Source organism: Typopeltis vanoorti, chromosome 12 (assembly GCF_054136105.1).
Source record: "Typopeltis vanoorti isolate ZY-2024b chromosome 12, IOZ_Tvanoo_1.0, whole genome shotgun sequence".
NCBI classification, from domain to species: Eukaryota; Metazoa; Arthropoda; class Arachnida; order Uropygi; family Thelyphonidae; genus Typopeltis; species Typopeltis vanoorti.
Window position 1 is genome coordinate 12,245,039 of NC_143560.1, and position 17,773 is coordinate 12,262,811.

General features: G+C 35.2%; 1 protein-coding gene across 1 annotated transcript in view; it reads right to left on the minus strand.

Annotated features, from left to right (window-relative positions):
- The window catches only part of Stoml2 (stomatin like 2), a 154,744-nt gene that overhangs the window by 28,720 nt on the left and 108,251 nt on the right, over nt 1-17,773 (minus strand). The window contains exon 8 of the mRNA XM_090401638.1: nt 8,580-8,678. Within this exon, the coding sequence (XP_090257764.1) occupies nt 8,580-8,678 (99 nt within the window). The remainder of the gene's footprint in view (nt 1-8,579; nt 8,679-17,773) is intronic.

Sequence of the window (17,773 nt, forward strand, 5' to 3'; positions counted from 1 at the left end):
AAATAATAATAATAAAATAAAATAAAAAAAGGATAAAAAAAAATTGAACTATTCAATAATTTCTAAAGTCCTCTCATATTGAGATTTTCTTTTGTTTGGGGTTGTTCTGGTTGCTATATGGGTTGAAGATGGGTCTTCCACATTTTTGGAATAATTGCTCCATCGTTTTTGTTCAGATCTGGATGATGTTTCAGCATTTCACAAGCTTCTTTGGAATAAGTAATTATTCTAACACACATGCGTTAGAATAATTCTTCACTATGAATGCTGACCACCATGTAACCTTAAAAGAAAGAATTGAGTGATCTAAAGTGCTCAAAATCTCACTGAGTGGTCGTAAAGGATCACTAATGAACTCATCACTCCTGATTTGAATCATTCCAGGACAGGAAACCCAGTGATGGCCCCACTCTACTCCCAAGGAAGCAAGCCCAAAGATGAATATTATTAAAGGTCACCAGTGGGAGCCAGACCCTAAAGATTGAATTAATGCAGAGGTCATATACGAGGAGGTATCAAAAAGTTTCGAGACTAGGTTTGTAACACACCAACAGATGGCAGCACAAGGCTGCACATACAGTCACATGGAGCACCTACCTTCATAAGTCAGTGTGCCAAAAGACATCATCCTGTGTAGATTGGAAGCTATGCAACTGATGCTATTCTGACCACCTGCATTACCATATCTGCAATTTCATCATGGACAGCAAGATAGAACAAAGAGCAAACGTGAAATTCTGCATGAAACTGGGCAATTCTGCTGCAGAGATGTTTGATATGATTCGGCAAGTTTACGGCGATGCTGCAATGAGTAGTTCGAAGTGTTTTGAGTGGCTTCAAGAGCAGAAGAACATCACTGGAAGACGATGAGAGATCAGGAAGACCTTCAACGGGCTCAACCCCCAAAAAATGTCAAAACCATTCGCGAACTTGTGCATGAGGATCATCGGAGAACACTCCACAACATTGCTGCCACTGTCGTTGTGTCATATGGAACAGTCCAGTCAATCCTCACGCGTGATTTGAACATGCGCTGAGTTGCTGTCAAGTTCGTCTCCCCAGGCTTATGACCCAGGAGCAGAAGGAACACCACATTGAAGTCTGCCAACAACTCCATCAGCATGCTGTGAATGACCCATTCTTCATGTCGAGGATCATTACTGGTGACGAAACTTGGGTGTATGGATACGACTCTGAGACGAAGCAACAGTCTTCACAGTGGAAGAGCCCATCATCTCCATGACCGAAAAAGTCGAGGCAGGTCTGCAGCTCGACCAACTGCATGCTCATCGTCTTTTTCGACATTCGCGGCATTATGCATCAAGAATTCGTCCTCAGGGGCCAGACCGTCAATAGCGAGTTCTACTGCCAGGTTTTAAGGCATCTGAGAGAGGACATTCGGCGAAAGCGACCGGATTTGTGGCACGCGAAAAACTGGATGCTCCACGACGACAGTGCACCCTGTCACCGAGCTCTCCTCACATGTGAGTTTCTCATCAAAAACAACAAGCTCACTTCTGCACCCAATCTACTTGCCAGATTTGGCTCCTGCAGACTTTGCTCTCTTCTCGAAGATGAAGATCCAGCTCAAAGGTCACTGTTTTGACACCGCTGCAGAGATCCAGTGCGAATCGCAGAAGGTGCTTGACATGCTTCGAAAAGAAGACTTCCAGGACACATTCCAGAAGTGGCAAGAATGCTGGGAGCGCTGTATTGATATTGTTGGATTCTGAATGAAGAGAAATGGAAATTATTAATACTTCATTCAGAGTCCAACATAATCTGCCATTCCCTGAGCCATATTTGCTCATTAGACTAATATTCTCTTATTAATAGTATGCTGTTCATATAATTTTTTTAGTTATGTTAATTAATATTTATTTGTTCATTTATTATTTTGATGTGAAGTACAATTGTAAAAACTATGTATTAAATATCGCTTGTATATTATGAGATTAATGTTACTGATACAGAGATAGAAATTGTGAATTATGCAATCCTTTTATGTTATTAGTAAAATGAAATGCGTCCAAGAAATTCTTCAAAATAAGACTTGATTGGTTGCCATGAGAAATTATATTATTTTTAGCCAGCATGTGCGAGTTACTGTACATTATGCAAGAAACCAGTTCGGTATCAACAAAACCAGTTAGAACCAGATTTTGGTGGGAGAGGGAGTAGAATGTCATGAGTAGTACACGAGAAAAGGAATGACACAAGAAGAGGAGATATAACCTGCGGTTGAACGGAGTAGGAAGGACTGAGAACCGCTCTGTATTTTGACCGAGCTCTTATTCTTTTATAAATCCCTATAGCCTCACAGAAGGATAGTGTAGGATGAAAAGATAATAAGAATGAGTAAGAAATATTGAAAGTTAGGCAATTACGAGCAAGAAGATAAATTTTCCCGAGTTAACTAATCAGTTACTGAAACCCAGGACTCTATAAAATTTGTGTGCTCAAAGTGAAACTATTCAAGAACCAACGAGTGTTTCTAGGATTCTCAGTAATGAGGAAGCTATACTGTTTATACCGGTAAGGATATCTTTTCTATGCCTAGTGTGAAGTAGCAAAGCTTGTTTCTGGAGAACATGATATAATTCATATTGTTGAAATAAACATTTCAAGATTGTATGTGTGGTATAGCGAAACATTTCCTCGTGAATGCAATATATGAAGTATTTCTGGATTAATAGTTCATATTTGAATGTGTGATATAGTGAAGCCAGTTATGTGAGAACGCAATGTAAAATAGAAATTGGATTTTCTGAGGACTATTGTATTAAAATGATAAATCTTGGAAGTTTCTAAATGAATGACTGACGACTTCATCATCATCATCATCATCAAATTCCTGCCATGTACCCTCAAGGGGTGTACAGGATATGACAGTACTACATGAAAAAATTACATCATTACTAACTTCCTATCTACAATTTTCCTCCAAATCAGTCTGTTACTTGTCAAGACTCCAACATTATCAGATCTTATATTTCTATCGTCTAAGGCACTTTGTACCGTATCAATCCACCTATATCTTGGTCTTCCTCTGGGTCGTTTTCCTGCCAACCTGGCAGAGAACACTTGTTTTGCTAATCTTTCCTCGTCCATTAAGCATTTAAGTAACCATACCACCTGAGATTAGGTCTGTTAACGCATTCTTGGATGCTGACAATGTCAAGTTCTTTCCTAATATCCTCATTTTTAATATGATATTGCCATTGATGCCATCTGTTCACGCCTCTAATCTTTCTCAGGACTCTCATATCTGCGGTCTCTAGTCTTTGGTCAAGTGTTTTACTTCTGACCCAGCTCTCAGATCCATAAGTTAAAATTGGTTTGAACACAGTCTTGTATACAGCTAATTTAGTGTTCCGACTAATTTCTTTCTTATTCCATATGAATTTATTCAATTGACTTCCCACGATACCAGCTTTGCTGATTCTGTTGTCTATTTCTATATTTAGTTTACCATCTTCAGTAAAAATTGTGCCTAAGTAGCTGAAATGTTTTACTTGTTCCACAGGTTCTCCATTCACAACACAGTTGACATTTTCAATGATTCTGCCTATTTTCATTGTCTTTGTCTTTTTATTGCTGACCTTCATACCATATCTATTACAACAGCTATTCAATTTAGTCAGAGAATCTTGCAGACTTGTAGCGGATTCATTTAGAAGTATAACATCATCCGCATAAAGCAAAGAGCTGACATTAACATCTCCAATTTTGATATCAGGTTTAATACCACATTCCTTCATAATGTGATCCATATAGATAATGAATAACAGAGGGGATAATGTACATCCTTGTCTCACACCAGATTTAACATTAAACCATCTTCCTGTACTTCCTTCAATTCTAACTGCTGACTCACAACTCAAATAAAGACTAAGTATTGCTTGATATAATGCCCCATTGACACCATATAACTGCAGCGTATTGAATAGCTTCTCTCTTGGCACCTTGTCATATGCCTTTTCCAAATCGACAAAACTTAAATACAGATCTTTGTTATATTCCCATGCTTTCTCGACTATTTGTCGTAAAGTGAAGATCTGATCCTGACAGCCTCTATTTGGCCTGAATCCAGCTTGTTCTTCACCAAGCTTTTCTTCCACAATTCTTCTCAACCGTTTCTCAAGTATACTTGCATAGATCTTGCCAGGAACACTCAGTAGGGAAATACCTCTGTAATTCTCACATTCAGTTTTATTTCCCTTTTTATATATGGGTACTAGGAGAGCTCTACTCCAATCATCGGGAATTCGTCCCTCTGTCCAGGCTTTCTGAACTATACAGTGCAGCCACTGTAAGACTCTTATACCACCATACTTCAGCATTTCTGGTCGAATATCATCTACTCCTGCTGCCTTTCCACATTTCAAGCCTTTGATGGCTTTTTCTACTTCAAGTATGGATATGTATTCCTGACTGCATGCCTGGTCAGTGTTTTTTATCACTGTGCTGTCATCACTGCTTGTTTCATTTAGCAGTTTTTCAAAGTAATTACTCCATACTTCAAGGATATCTTTTTCTCCTGTTTTCATTTCACCTTTATCATCTCTAATTCCTTTTACAGCACTCTTTCCTCCATTCCTAAGCTTCTTCAACAACCTCCAGAATATTTTGCCACCTTCTTGATATTTATTTTCTATATTCTTGCCAAAGTCCTCCCATGACTTTTGTTTAGCTAGTTTTACACACTGTTTAGCTTTCTTACATTTGTCTCTGTATTCTGTAAGAGTAAAAGCTGACTTATTTGCCAGGAACTTTTGATATGCTTTCTTCTTTTCCTTCACTGCCTCTTTAACTTCCTGTGTCCACCAGGGAGTTCTGATTTTTTTTATCTTTGCACACAACTTCACCACATGCCTCTCTGGCAGAATCAATCAATGTTTCCTTCAGAGTTTGCCACTGAATCTCCAAGGTTTGATTCCTGTTCTCAAACTCTTTCATTTTCTTTTCAATAATATTTCTGTATTTTAGTCTACAGTTTACATCTGAGAGCTGCTCAACTTTTATTCGCTTTAAAACTTTCTTACATGTTCTTCTTTTCAAAATGAAATTCAATTTTATCCTGCTCAAGACTAAATAGTGATCACTTCCAATTTCAAATCCTCTGTACACTCTGGTGTCCTCCACCAGGGAGAAAACATCACTATCAACAATAACATAGTCAATGAGACTTTTCTTATTCCTAGCCTCTTCTGTCCATGTGAATTTGTGCACATTTTTATGTTGAAACATGGTGTTAGTAATAACCAGTCCATGTCCTGAGCAGAAATCCAACACATATTTGCCATTATTATTAGCTTTGCTCTTTTCTCCAAATTTTCCCAAAATATTTTTGTATGTCTCACAATCATTTCCTACTCTACTATTTAGATCCCCAACAAGGACCAACTTTTCCTTTTTCATTGTGTCAGTTGCTTTTTCTAAAGCGTTAAAAAATTCCTCTACTTCTACCTTAGTAGAACCTTCTGTGGGACCATAGGCACAAATAAGTCTCATTGTCCAGTTCCCCATTCTCATATTTGCCCACATTACTCTACTTGAGACTGACTGCCATTCAAGAAGATTAGCCTCGTATTTTGTGTTGAATACTATGGCTACTCCTTTTCCTTGATTGTTATTGCCTGAATATAACATTTTGTATTTATTGCTCAGAAAGATCTCACCAGTTTTGGTCTTTTTTGTTTCAGTCACCCCTATTATGTCGATCTGGTACTTATCTAATTCCTCAGCTAGCTCCATTTCTTTGCCATTCAGGCTTCTTATGTTGATAGTACCGATCTTTAACTCTGGTGATGTTGAGGACTGACGACTTGTACTTTGTAATTGTTCTGAACAGTTAAGCTGAATCAATATTTAAAGTACATTAAACGATAACTTTGTTTAGAGTGAAATTGTGTTTGGAATCTTTGATAATAAGAGGAGTGGAATTTAAATGCATAAATTCTAATCATAAATGATATACTCAGCTGAGTAAATTGCTAATGTCTTAATGAGAACCTATTGATTCTTAATTGTATTATCCCTACTAGAGATTCTTGTTTTAATGTAAATTTATGTGTTAAAGCATTAAATATTTTTATTTGAGTTGAACCTTGTGTTTGCCTGATTTCTTTCTCTGCACTGCTCATTAAAATAGTTTGAATCTTAGTGGGAATCCTATATGCAATAAGAAGAATTTCGGCCTGAATTAAGTTGATAACTATATGGTACTAACTGGTGGTTGATTTCACAGCATTGCTTGTGCGATTTAGAACATAGAGTGGCACAGTTAAAAATAAATTTTCTCTGTGTTCGAATATGGAGTCAGTCAACAGCTAGAATATACATCGGAGTAGTACGTAGGATCCAACAATATGCAAGGGGACTATTTTGAAGGTGATAGTGTGTAAATGTAGATAAATAAAGTAATTTCTCGTAAACAGAGCTAGTCTCGAAACTTTTTGATACTACCTCGTATTTTCCACATAAAAGTATTTAAAGGTATATCACCTTTTAGAGATAGACATCAAAAGTTTTTCCCCACATAAAAGTATTTAAAGGTATATCACCTTTTAGAGATAGATATCAAAAGTTTTTCCCCACTTTTTTGCAAATTAAACTTGACAAAAATTATATTTTAGTTTAATCCTTTGTCCAAGTGTAAGCAAACAAAATCTGCACATGAAGTATATCTTCATGACTAGGCTACTTGTATATAGAGACTGATGACTTCACATCAGCTGCCTTATACGTGTGCTTTGCATTATAAGAGACTAAGGCAATGTATGTGTAAGTTACCATCCTTTCGGGGATGTATAATGCATAGCATTATACACACTCGAAAGGATGTGCTTTCCGTTATGGGATACTAAGGCAACTGATGTGAAGTTATCGGACTCTATATACAATTAGCCTAGTTGTAAATATACTTCATGTGAAAACTTTGTATACACTTGGCCAAAGAATAAAACAAGAATATAATTTCTTGGGAAGTTTAATTTGATGTGCAACCAAGTGAAAAAAAATTTTACATCTATCTCTAATCCAGAGAATTTTAATAATAAGGTGATGTTTTCTTTTCTGCATTAATTCAACCTTGGTATCTCTTCTGGCTTAGGCTTGGTCTGGCTCACACTGATGGCAGGCTTGCTTCTTGGGGAGCAGAGTGGTTCTACTTTGGTGATAGGTTTTTACTTGTTTCTAGGTGGAACCACCACTGAATTTCTTGTTCTGAAGTGATTCAGGTCAGGAGTAAGAGTTTATTAGTGATCCTTTACGGTCACTCAGATTTAGAGTGATCTTTCAATATCATTCAGAGATTTTGGAGAGGTATCCCTCAATTTAATAGTACCTCAAAACCAGTTTGGGTAGTGACCCAAACTAAAATGCATAGCATTATACACATCTGAAAGGATGTCTGCTTTGCATTATGGGATATTAAGGCAACCAATGTGAGGTCATCAGTCTCTATATACAAGTAGCTCACTCCTGAAGATACTTCACGTGCAAACTTGGTTTGATTTACACTTGGACAAAAGATAAAACAAGAATATAATTTCTTGCAAGTTTAATTTAGTGGAATATTCTGTTTTTGGCTAAAGAGGTGTGTTTCTACTCAGTAAATGTTCTATTCAATGGATATTCCCTTTGGTGGCCATTTCTGACATACTGTGTTGTGAAACATTTCAAAATCTTCTAAGAACAAATGTTAGATGCTGTGATTTTGTAAAACAATTCAAATGTACAAAACCTTCATAATTAAAGGGAAAAAAAATAGCAATACTCTGGTACTATGGTTTTGTGGTGCACTTGGCATGCTTTCTTGAGTTGGAAGGCTTTTCCTGTGATGACTATTTTTTGGTTTCAGAATAGTTAATCAGTTAGTTTATTCCAGTATCATGAAATGGAATGAATTTTGCATACATCTCATTCCTAAATATCTGGTTAAAATGGTTTCAGATGAACCATAAGAATCATGTACACTCTTCTGTCTTTACAGGCAAATACACCAGCAATGACATAATCTATTATCTGTATGTTCTTTCTACATTAATTTATACACATTTTTATACTGGAATATAGTTAGTAATCACTTGTGAGTCCTGAGCAGGAATCTAGCAGGCACTCACCATTATTATTAGCCCTGACATTTTCTTCGAATTTTTCCAAAACATTTCTATATGCCTGGGATTCATTTCCCATCAACAAGAACCAGCTTTTCCATTTTCTTTATATCAATTATCTTCTTTGATTCGGAAAATTTCTCCAGTTCTTTGCTATCAAAACTATCTCTGTTCTAATGTTTACATTAATTCTCAGTTACATAACATAACATTTATTACATAACATGTAATAAATGGTAACAACATACTGGCTACAAAAGACTAAAGCAGTACGTTCGGACCTGACCATATCTACATAACAAAGCATAACCAAAACTTGTACAAGAACATTACTTCATGTGCTGCATTCACAGGCAACGTGATTTAAAAAGGAGAAATAAATCCAGGTTTCATTACTTTTTTTTGACAAAACTGTAAATTATCTGAGAATGTTAAACACTAAGATAAAATCCTTCTTACCCTGAGCTCTGTTAATTTTTTCCAGTTTATCAGCTTCAGATGCAAGAATCTGTGAACGTTTTTTACCCTCAGCTACATTAATTTCTGCTTCTCTAATGCCTAGGAAAGAAACAAAAAAAAAGCTATAATTTATAAGAGGGCAACAGTACAAATTAATCAAAATAACATTCTATTATTATTATTATTATTATTCCAAACTTCAATTAATAATATAAAACATAGTTAAGTCTCTGAGCCTGACACATGCAACTTTTCTAGTGGGCTACCTATTCAGTTTCTTCTGCTACATTAGTACTATGTAAATACGTGTAAATAATGTTTCATTTATTTTTTTTTTTATTTTTTTATGTCTTTTACTGATGAAAGGTTTGTTTGTATACCTACAATACACTGGTAAGGTGAGTGGGCTAAGGATTTTTTTCCTTCTATTTTTTTTACTGATTTTATATTTTATTGTATTCTTATTTATTTTTTACGGTCTGAACATAATTTAAACATAGACCTTTTTCAAGCAATTACAGGCCTCTAACAAGGAGGATGGCGGTCTCACATTGGCAATGAAATTATCTCCAATGATAATCACAGACGTCCATGGTGGGATTCAAACCCACAGCCTGCTGAAGAGCATGTACCAACATTTGGGCCAAAGAGGCTTGGAGATTATGATTATTCATTAATTAATAGTTATTTAATAATTAACTAAATTAACTAATTAATCAATTATTGATAATTAATATGAATATATTTAATATTAATAATTAACCATTATTAATTGTTAATTACTTAATTATGATTATTAATTGGAATTTATGATTTGCAACGGAGTTATTATTGCAAATAATTCTTTATTTGCAATAATATTCTCATCACCCATATCCTAGTGCATGCTTGAAGAACAAAGACTGCTTTAATATATTAACTGTCCACTGTGATTGTAATCCAATCTGTAGTAAGTACTGAGAACACAATACGAAGTGCCACATCAAAGACTCAGATTGTAGATTATTTCCATAATCTTGATTTTTGATAATTTTGATAATTAAGCAATTTACAAAAATAGATAGAACATTTAAATCGAATGGACTACAGCAGACTACCAAAAATATTATACAGATATAAAATAAGTGGAAAAAGAAGAATCAGAAGACCAAGAAAGAGATGGTATGAGACCGGAACAGGCAACCTGGCTTAAAATCCATGTTAGGAAGAAGAAGGGGAAAAAATATTCTTTAAAAAAGTAAGCAATGTTCCAAAGTTTTAAATATATATATATATATATGAGTAAAAACAGCCTTGTGAAAAGTTAACACACAAACTGTCATTATGTCAAGAGTATGAATGGATCATATTATTATGACTGACCTCCAGGGAATCAAGAACTTGTAAAAATAATCATAATTTAAAATTCTGAATATTTTTACGAATTGTTTATGTTAGCATGTTTATTAGTTTTAGTTTCATAACACGCATTGTCAGCACTTGCGATGTGCCCTTTATTGAAATTGTTTTGTCAAAATGAAATGTAAAGAAGTTTAAAAAATTAATGTACTTACTGGATTTGATAGTTGTGTTACTTTAAACAATTTTTTGTAGTTTAAAATATTAAGTTTTATGAAGACATTCTCTTGTTGCTAACGTAATCTGTGTGTCAGCCATTATATTTAGTTTCTCGTTTGCCAGTTTCATGGAGTGCACATGCTCGCCGAGAAGTTTGATGTGTGATTGACAGCTGACAAGGAGAGCATTCGGTATCGAAGTAACGAGAGAAAACAAGACAGCATTCGGTATCGAAGTAACAGAGTAAACAAGAAGAGTGTTCGGAGAGAAAATTAGAACACAGGCCGGCAGATATTTAGATTCGGAGGATTTGAGTTTTTTTATGACAGTCGGAGGAAAATTAATAACAAATTCCAAAAAAGGAATCGTGGAACTATGAAGTTTCAAAGTGGAAAAATATTGATAAATAAAAGAAAATATTGCTATAGATGTTTTAAAAGGAATATTCGAGGAAACGCTAATTGGAAGATTAGTAGTAGATTCCGAAAAGGGAATCATAGAACTGTGAATTTTTAAAGTGGAAGAGTTAAGACTGCCAATAAGTATTAGTGAATAAAAGAAGAAATTGCTATTTACGTTCTAAAGGAATGTTTGTGGAAACGCTAATTGGGAAGTTTCATCTGTATTAAGGATGCCGGATCTAACTATTATTTCTACTAAAAAGAGACAGAATTGAGTTAGGAAGAATTAATGTATGCTACATGAGTGATGAGAAAGGATCCTATGAAAATGAAGAATAAAGTCATATATCTTCGGAAAAGGGCCTTCACAGAGAAAGAAACTGGCTATGAACATTTTGTCATTGTACAAACAGTGTTTAGTCTAGTTTTAAGTGTAAGTTTGTTTAAAAAGGCCTTGGATCCAATTAATTCTGTAGTTAGATATAGTTTTGTAATATTGTTTGAAGTGTATATATATTGTTTTTGTTTTATTAAATGTTTTCTTTTAGAGTTACACGGTGATCAGCATTCGTTTTAAAAATTTATGGAATTTACAACCGTGTTAAAAAACTTTTTTATTATCCCGATGTTTCGATCTTCACATCAAGATCATCATCTGAAGCATACATCAATATACAAGACAAGCTGAATTACATTATTAACTGTAAGCTAAAGAAACAATGATTTGATCGCTGTTATTCTACTGGCATGACCTCTAGGGGGAAAAAAAATCACATCAAGCTAAATTCTATTTATGATGACAGGAATAAACGTTCTTTCAGATGGTTTTCTTTCAGAAACAATGATGTTATATTTTTAGTGTTACAATTCTTATTTTTGCTTTTAAGACACTGGATTTTCTACAGTCCTGTTTATAGTTGTTCTTAGTGAGGAACGTTCCGTGGGTCTAATACATACCTTCCATATGTTTGGGATTTTTAGACCATCATTACTGTTCAGATCATTTTTTTTTTTTTTCCCACTAGAGGTCATGCCATTAGAATAACATGTGATCAAATCATCGTTTCTTTACTTACAGTTAATAATGTAACTTAGCTTGTCTTGTATATTGATGTATGCTACAGATGATGATCTTGATGTGAAGATCGAAACGTCGGGATAATAAAAAAGTTTTTTTAACATGGTTGTAAATTCCATAAATTTTTAAAATGAATTTTATTAAATGTGTTTATTTTGTATTTTGGTCTTGAGTCAGTGAATTTTTTGGATTCTGAAAGAAAGAGTTAAAGGTCATTGCACCAATTGGAGTGAACCCTTGTGCATATATAGGTATACTCGGAAATAAAAAAATAATTGCTGAACAGAGATCATCTCTATGACAGGATTAATAATAAATAAAATAATCTCTCCTACTTTCTTTTAACAGACTCATCAAGAAAGGCTATAAATCACCCAAACCAGTCATGTCATACCTTTCCTTAAAATCATTCACACTGGATGCATTCACAACCCCTAAAGCCAAAGTATTACACCCACTCACTGCTCTGCAAGGAACAAACCTAGCTCTTAGTCCTTTCTTGACTGCGAAAAAACTTCAATGGATTCTGCTGTGTTCTCTCCCCACCTTCCACATAATGAAACTTTTCATCAGACGATATCCTATTACACACATTCAGAAGTTTATAGACCTCTATCACATCACTCTTTCTCCTGTTAATCAGAGTCTGTAATCCACATACTCGACTCGCAATCTGTGCTCATAATCTAAATTCCATAATCCAGATATAATCTTTGTAACTTTTTTTTACATACTTTCCACAGCTTCTTTATCTCTTTGGAAGCTGGGAGACTAAATCTGCTCACAATAATCCAGGTGTGTGTGTGTGTGTGTGTGGTCTTATCAAGGCCTTATAAAGAGGCAAAATGACTTCCTTATCCTTACAGGTCAAGGTTTGCTTCAACATTGCAATAATCCTCTGAGTTGTATTTGCAACTTTTGATATGTGACCTTTGAACTTCAAATTCCTATCCACATTTATGCCAAGATTCCTAGCCTCATCAGTTTCTTGTAGCATAACCCTGCAAATATATGCTGCTGGAAATCTCATCATGCCAAAATGCATAACTTTACACTTGCTAACATTAAACTGATAGCCATTTTCGTTTGTCCAAATTTCCAGCCTATTCAAATCATTTTCTAAGTGCTGGATATCTGTAGCATCCCTCACTGTAGAATACCTCAAAAGGGTATTCTTTATATCTTCAGCAGCATGAGGAGTATAAGGCATGAGCTAGGAAGGTAATGAATGCAGTAAGGAAGGAGACTAGCTGATGCAGTAAAGCAAAACCCTACAGAATTCTACAGTTATGTTGCCATTAGAAGAAAGGGTGAATATGGAAGATTGACATACGTTGCTGCAGATGAAGCATATGTCACATCCGCTGAAGATTTCATCAGTGTATTTCACGTGGGAGTGGGATTACACATATTGTAAACAATAGGCAGGAGGACAAAAGATTGACAGTTCAGGAATGGGAAGTGTTTAGAATATTAAGTAACAATGAGGTTACGAGACTGTGAGATTGGATGGGATATCACCACATGGGTTATAGGAATGTGCAAAAGAGCTGTCAGTGCCCTTGACTTGATTGTTCAACAGCAGTCTGGCAACAGGAACAGTTCCGGAGCAGTGGAAGAAAGGAAAAATAGTGTCACTGCAGAAGGGAGAATCCAAATCAGCGGTGTCCAGCATCAGCCAGTGTACATATATTAGGTGTAGTTGGTGAAGGTATTAGACACAAAACACAAACCTGGATTGGCGATAACACAAAACTTTTGGGAGTACAGTAATATTTTAATTACATAATAGGGTTACAAGTATATTGGACAGAAGAATGTTAATACAGTGATTTATCTGAACTTGGAGAAAGCATTTGATCAAATACCACACGATAACCTACTATTGAAGCTGAGAAGGATGAGGATGTTTAGTCATTTGGTACCTTGGTTACATATAATAGGGTGACTCATGTATCGGACAGAAGAATGCTTATACAGTGATTTATCTGAACTTGGAGAAGGCATTTGATCAAGTACCACACAATAACCTACTATTGATACCGAGAAGGATGAGAATATTTAGTCATTTAGTAGCTTGGTTACAGGGATGGTTGAATAAGAGTCAGTGAGTTGTGTGTGTATATGGGGAGCAGTTTCCTTAAAAAGGAAGAAGACAAATGGGAAAACATGGTTTCTGTTCTGGGAGCACTATTGTTTAATTTATATATCAATGATATAATTCAGAGTGTAAGAGGAGATATTCAGTTGTTTGTTGATGATGCTAAATTGGTGCTTTGGAATGAAGAATGTGGCCAAAATTATGCACTTTGGCCATAATGGAAGAACTTTGCTTCAAGAGGTAGAGTAGGATAGAAATTTGAGAATCTTGGTGCATACGGAGCTAAAGTTCAGGAGACACATCACAAAAGTTGTAAAGGTTAACCCAGAAAGTTGCTACTATGATGTACAGATCTCTGTCAAGGAGTTGATAATTCTACTGTATAAGACACTAACACATTTAGGTTTCTGTGCACAGATCTGGTCACCTGGTTACATTGGCAATAAGGAAACACCGGAGAGAGAGAGAGTGCAGAAGCGAATAACTAAGAATATCTCAGGTCTCCTGGATATCGAGTAAGGATAGATTAAGGGAATGGGTCTGCAGCTTGGAAGAGGAGAAGTGATGTGATTGAGACTAGTTTGTTGAATGGGAGACCAAGATGTCATCCCCAGAAACTGTACAAAGGTCATGTGAGTAAGAAAGTGAAAAGGAGATTTTTTGCATGGCAGGTGGTGAATAAGTAGAATACATTGCCGAAGTGGTTTCAGTGCTAAATGTCTTCAAGGTAAGGTATAATAGTTATTGTGGTGAATGTTCAACTTTCCACGAGTCTTTGGCCTCCACGGAGGGTTGGAAGTAATACTAAAAATTGGACAGAATGGAACATCAGAACACGTTAAATGAAGAGAATGGCAGTACACCCATTGGCATGGTTATTTGTTTTGAAATATAATACAAAAAGGGGAAAAAGAAGATAAGATAGTCCTTTTTCACAAGGATGATGCCAAATAGTATTTTAGTATAAGCAGGGCCTTTCTTGACAAAACTAGTCTGATTGATCTCTAAAAGAGATCAATCTCTCTCTCTCCATCATTACATTCACTATTTCCACCACTTAATTTAAAACATGCATCAGAAACCAAATAGCCATATAGTTTATCTGATAATTCCCATTCACCATTCATCAAACAATTTCACCCATTGCCTGACACCAATCCACCTCGTACATCTACATACTGTTATATCATTTCTCCTACAAATTCTACTTACTGATTCATTTACAACACTGCTTACTCCTATCACACTATAAAAAAATATTCACAATCTTTACTCTTTCTGCTCTCAACAAATCATTCAATATCTTCTCTCATACCATACTTTTTTCTTTTCAGCTCATTCGTTTTGACCAGTACAATCATCATTCACTTGGTCTACCTGCTTATATGTTGCTTCAGTCACATTAAGAATCTTCACACTAGGAAACAAGCTTTCATTGCCCACTCATTCCAATATGCCTCCAATCATGGAATCGATGTATGTCATTATATAATTTTTTATTCATTATATTAAGTGAATTTGTTACAATCACCCCTGCTTATATGCTGCATTATGACACTTATCATCGTATAAAAGCGGTCATTCTTTCGATGTGTAATATAACTATTCACAGTTTGTACTCTTTTACGTATAAAATAATATCATCATCACTTGCTATGCAAACCTGATGGGTGTTCAGGTTAATACGAGCACTACATAATTAACTTCACATTATTAATCTCCTACCCACAATTTCCCTCCAAATTACACTATTAGTTGTGAGTACTCCAATATTGTCATATCTAACATTTCATGCTTCTAAGTGAATCAATCCACCTAGACCTTGGTTTTCCACTGGGTCTCTTTCCTGCCATTTTGGCATCAAAACATCTCTTTTGCTAACCTTTCCTCAACCATTGTATTTAAGTAGCCATACCGCCTTAGATTAGCTATACATACACATTCTTGAACGCTAGCAATGTCAAGTTCCTTTCTAATATGTTTATTTCTAATATGATTCTACCCTTGATGCCATCTATTTACTCCCCCTAATTTTTCTCATTATTATCAATCTTTCAAAGCAATTATTCCAGACATTTATGATATCCTTGTCTTCGGTTTTCATGTCACCTTTATCATCTTTGATTCCTTTTATAGTACTCTTCCCTCAATTTCAAAGCTTCTTCCATAACTTCCAGAACATTTTGTCACTTTCCTAAATAATATATTACCAGGAAATGTAGAAAATATTGGAGCAACAATACAATTACATGAGCATATGATAAAAAAAAATAAAATAAAATAATAATAATAATATATATATATATAAAATAAATTAACATTTAAAAATAGCACTTGAAATTTTAAATGCATGTACTATACAATATTATACTATACAGTATGTACTATACTATACAGTATTTATATATTTGAATAACAAAGAGGGAATATTACAATAACATTGTTACATTAATATTATGTAAAATATTTATAAAAAGTTTGCCATTTTAAGGTTTTTCAAATTAATTTCAAAAGCCAACGTAAATTACTGGATATGTTTGCAACTGTTTTTAAACAAATCAACAATGTATTTGCTTCTTAGAACTTTTTTTTAGCAAAAGCATCAATTTCAAAGATGCTAAATGAATGTTTTACTGTGCAAAATAATACGGAAGAGAACCTCTCTCTCCCTCTCTATTGCCACTGGTTAAATCTAGAACACTTTAATGAGCATACTACTGAAATTTGCAAACTTTGTACTGTATGAGCAAGGAGCATTTCAACCTTTTATTCCTCTGTAGGGAGTAGGCAAGGCCAATTTAGCCCTATCTAACTTTTGGAGACTGAGAGATCAGTTCAATCTCTACTGGTAGATAACTGACTCAAGACTAACACTAATTATACACAGCATCTGGTGAAGAGAGGCAGCTGACAAGTGGCGCCAATCTGTTTACTGTCTGAAAATAGTGTGGGTTCTATGGTCATTTTTATCAAGTTTATAGGATAGAAAAAGTTTCCAGGAGAAAAAATCCACTTGCCTATACCAGAGATCAACTAACTCAAGAACCCGTCAAAAAAAAAAAAAAAGCTCAGTAAAAGTGCCTCTAGTCAGTGATTAGAATTAAACTTATGATGCTCTTTCTTCGAGGGATCTAGTGCAGTGGACAGCACATGCCACTTCCACTGAGCTACACAACTGACGTTATATTGGGGTTGAGTTTGAGGTTATATCATAGTGTGTAGTGTTCGTGCAAGCTCCTGATAAGATAAGTATTATTTTCAGTTATCGTTGATAAAATTAGTTAATATTGCGTAGTTTTGTTTGCCTTGCATACTTTAGTGCATCTGTTTGTGTGTTTTTGGTGTGTATAACTTATTATTTGATAAAACACGTTGCAATAATTATGGCACCTGTACGAAGGAAAATGGCGGCCAGTAATGATGGTTCGCCATCGTTATCAAAGAACAGTAGTATAAAAGAAATGAGTCAGTGTACTAGCTGTGAAATGTACGCTTTACGGAGTGCAGTCGGAGTGTGGAAAGATGATAATAAAGGATTGAATGTGTGTAGAAAATGTAGGGAGAATGAGGAATTGAAGTGTATTTCGGATCGTGAGTGTGATATTTTTGTCAAACTTCAGAATGAAGAAAATAGGGATATGACAAGAAACGGCAAGGTTGTACATGAGAATTATGAGAGTGTGAATGATAGTATTAATGGTTTCTCAGAGAATAAAAAAGATGAGATAGACGCATTGAATGAGATCGCGTTGTTGAATGGTGCGATAGAAAGGGCAAAACAGCAGCTAGAGTGCATGAACAAAAGTCGACTGAATGAACCAACCAATAATAAAAGGTATGACAGGAAAAATAGGCGCATGAATGTGAACATGAACAAAATGAAGGATAGAGTGCTGTATGGAGACTCGTTAGTACGAGGTGTGTTAGTAGAGGATTTGACAAAATCGTACCAACCTGGTGCGAGCATAAAGGATGTAACTGAGTCTATTAGACAGCAAAAGGAAAGGGTGAAAGAAATGATTGTTGTGGCAGGTACGAATGATTTGAAAGGAGATAA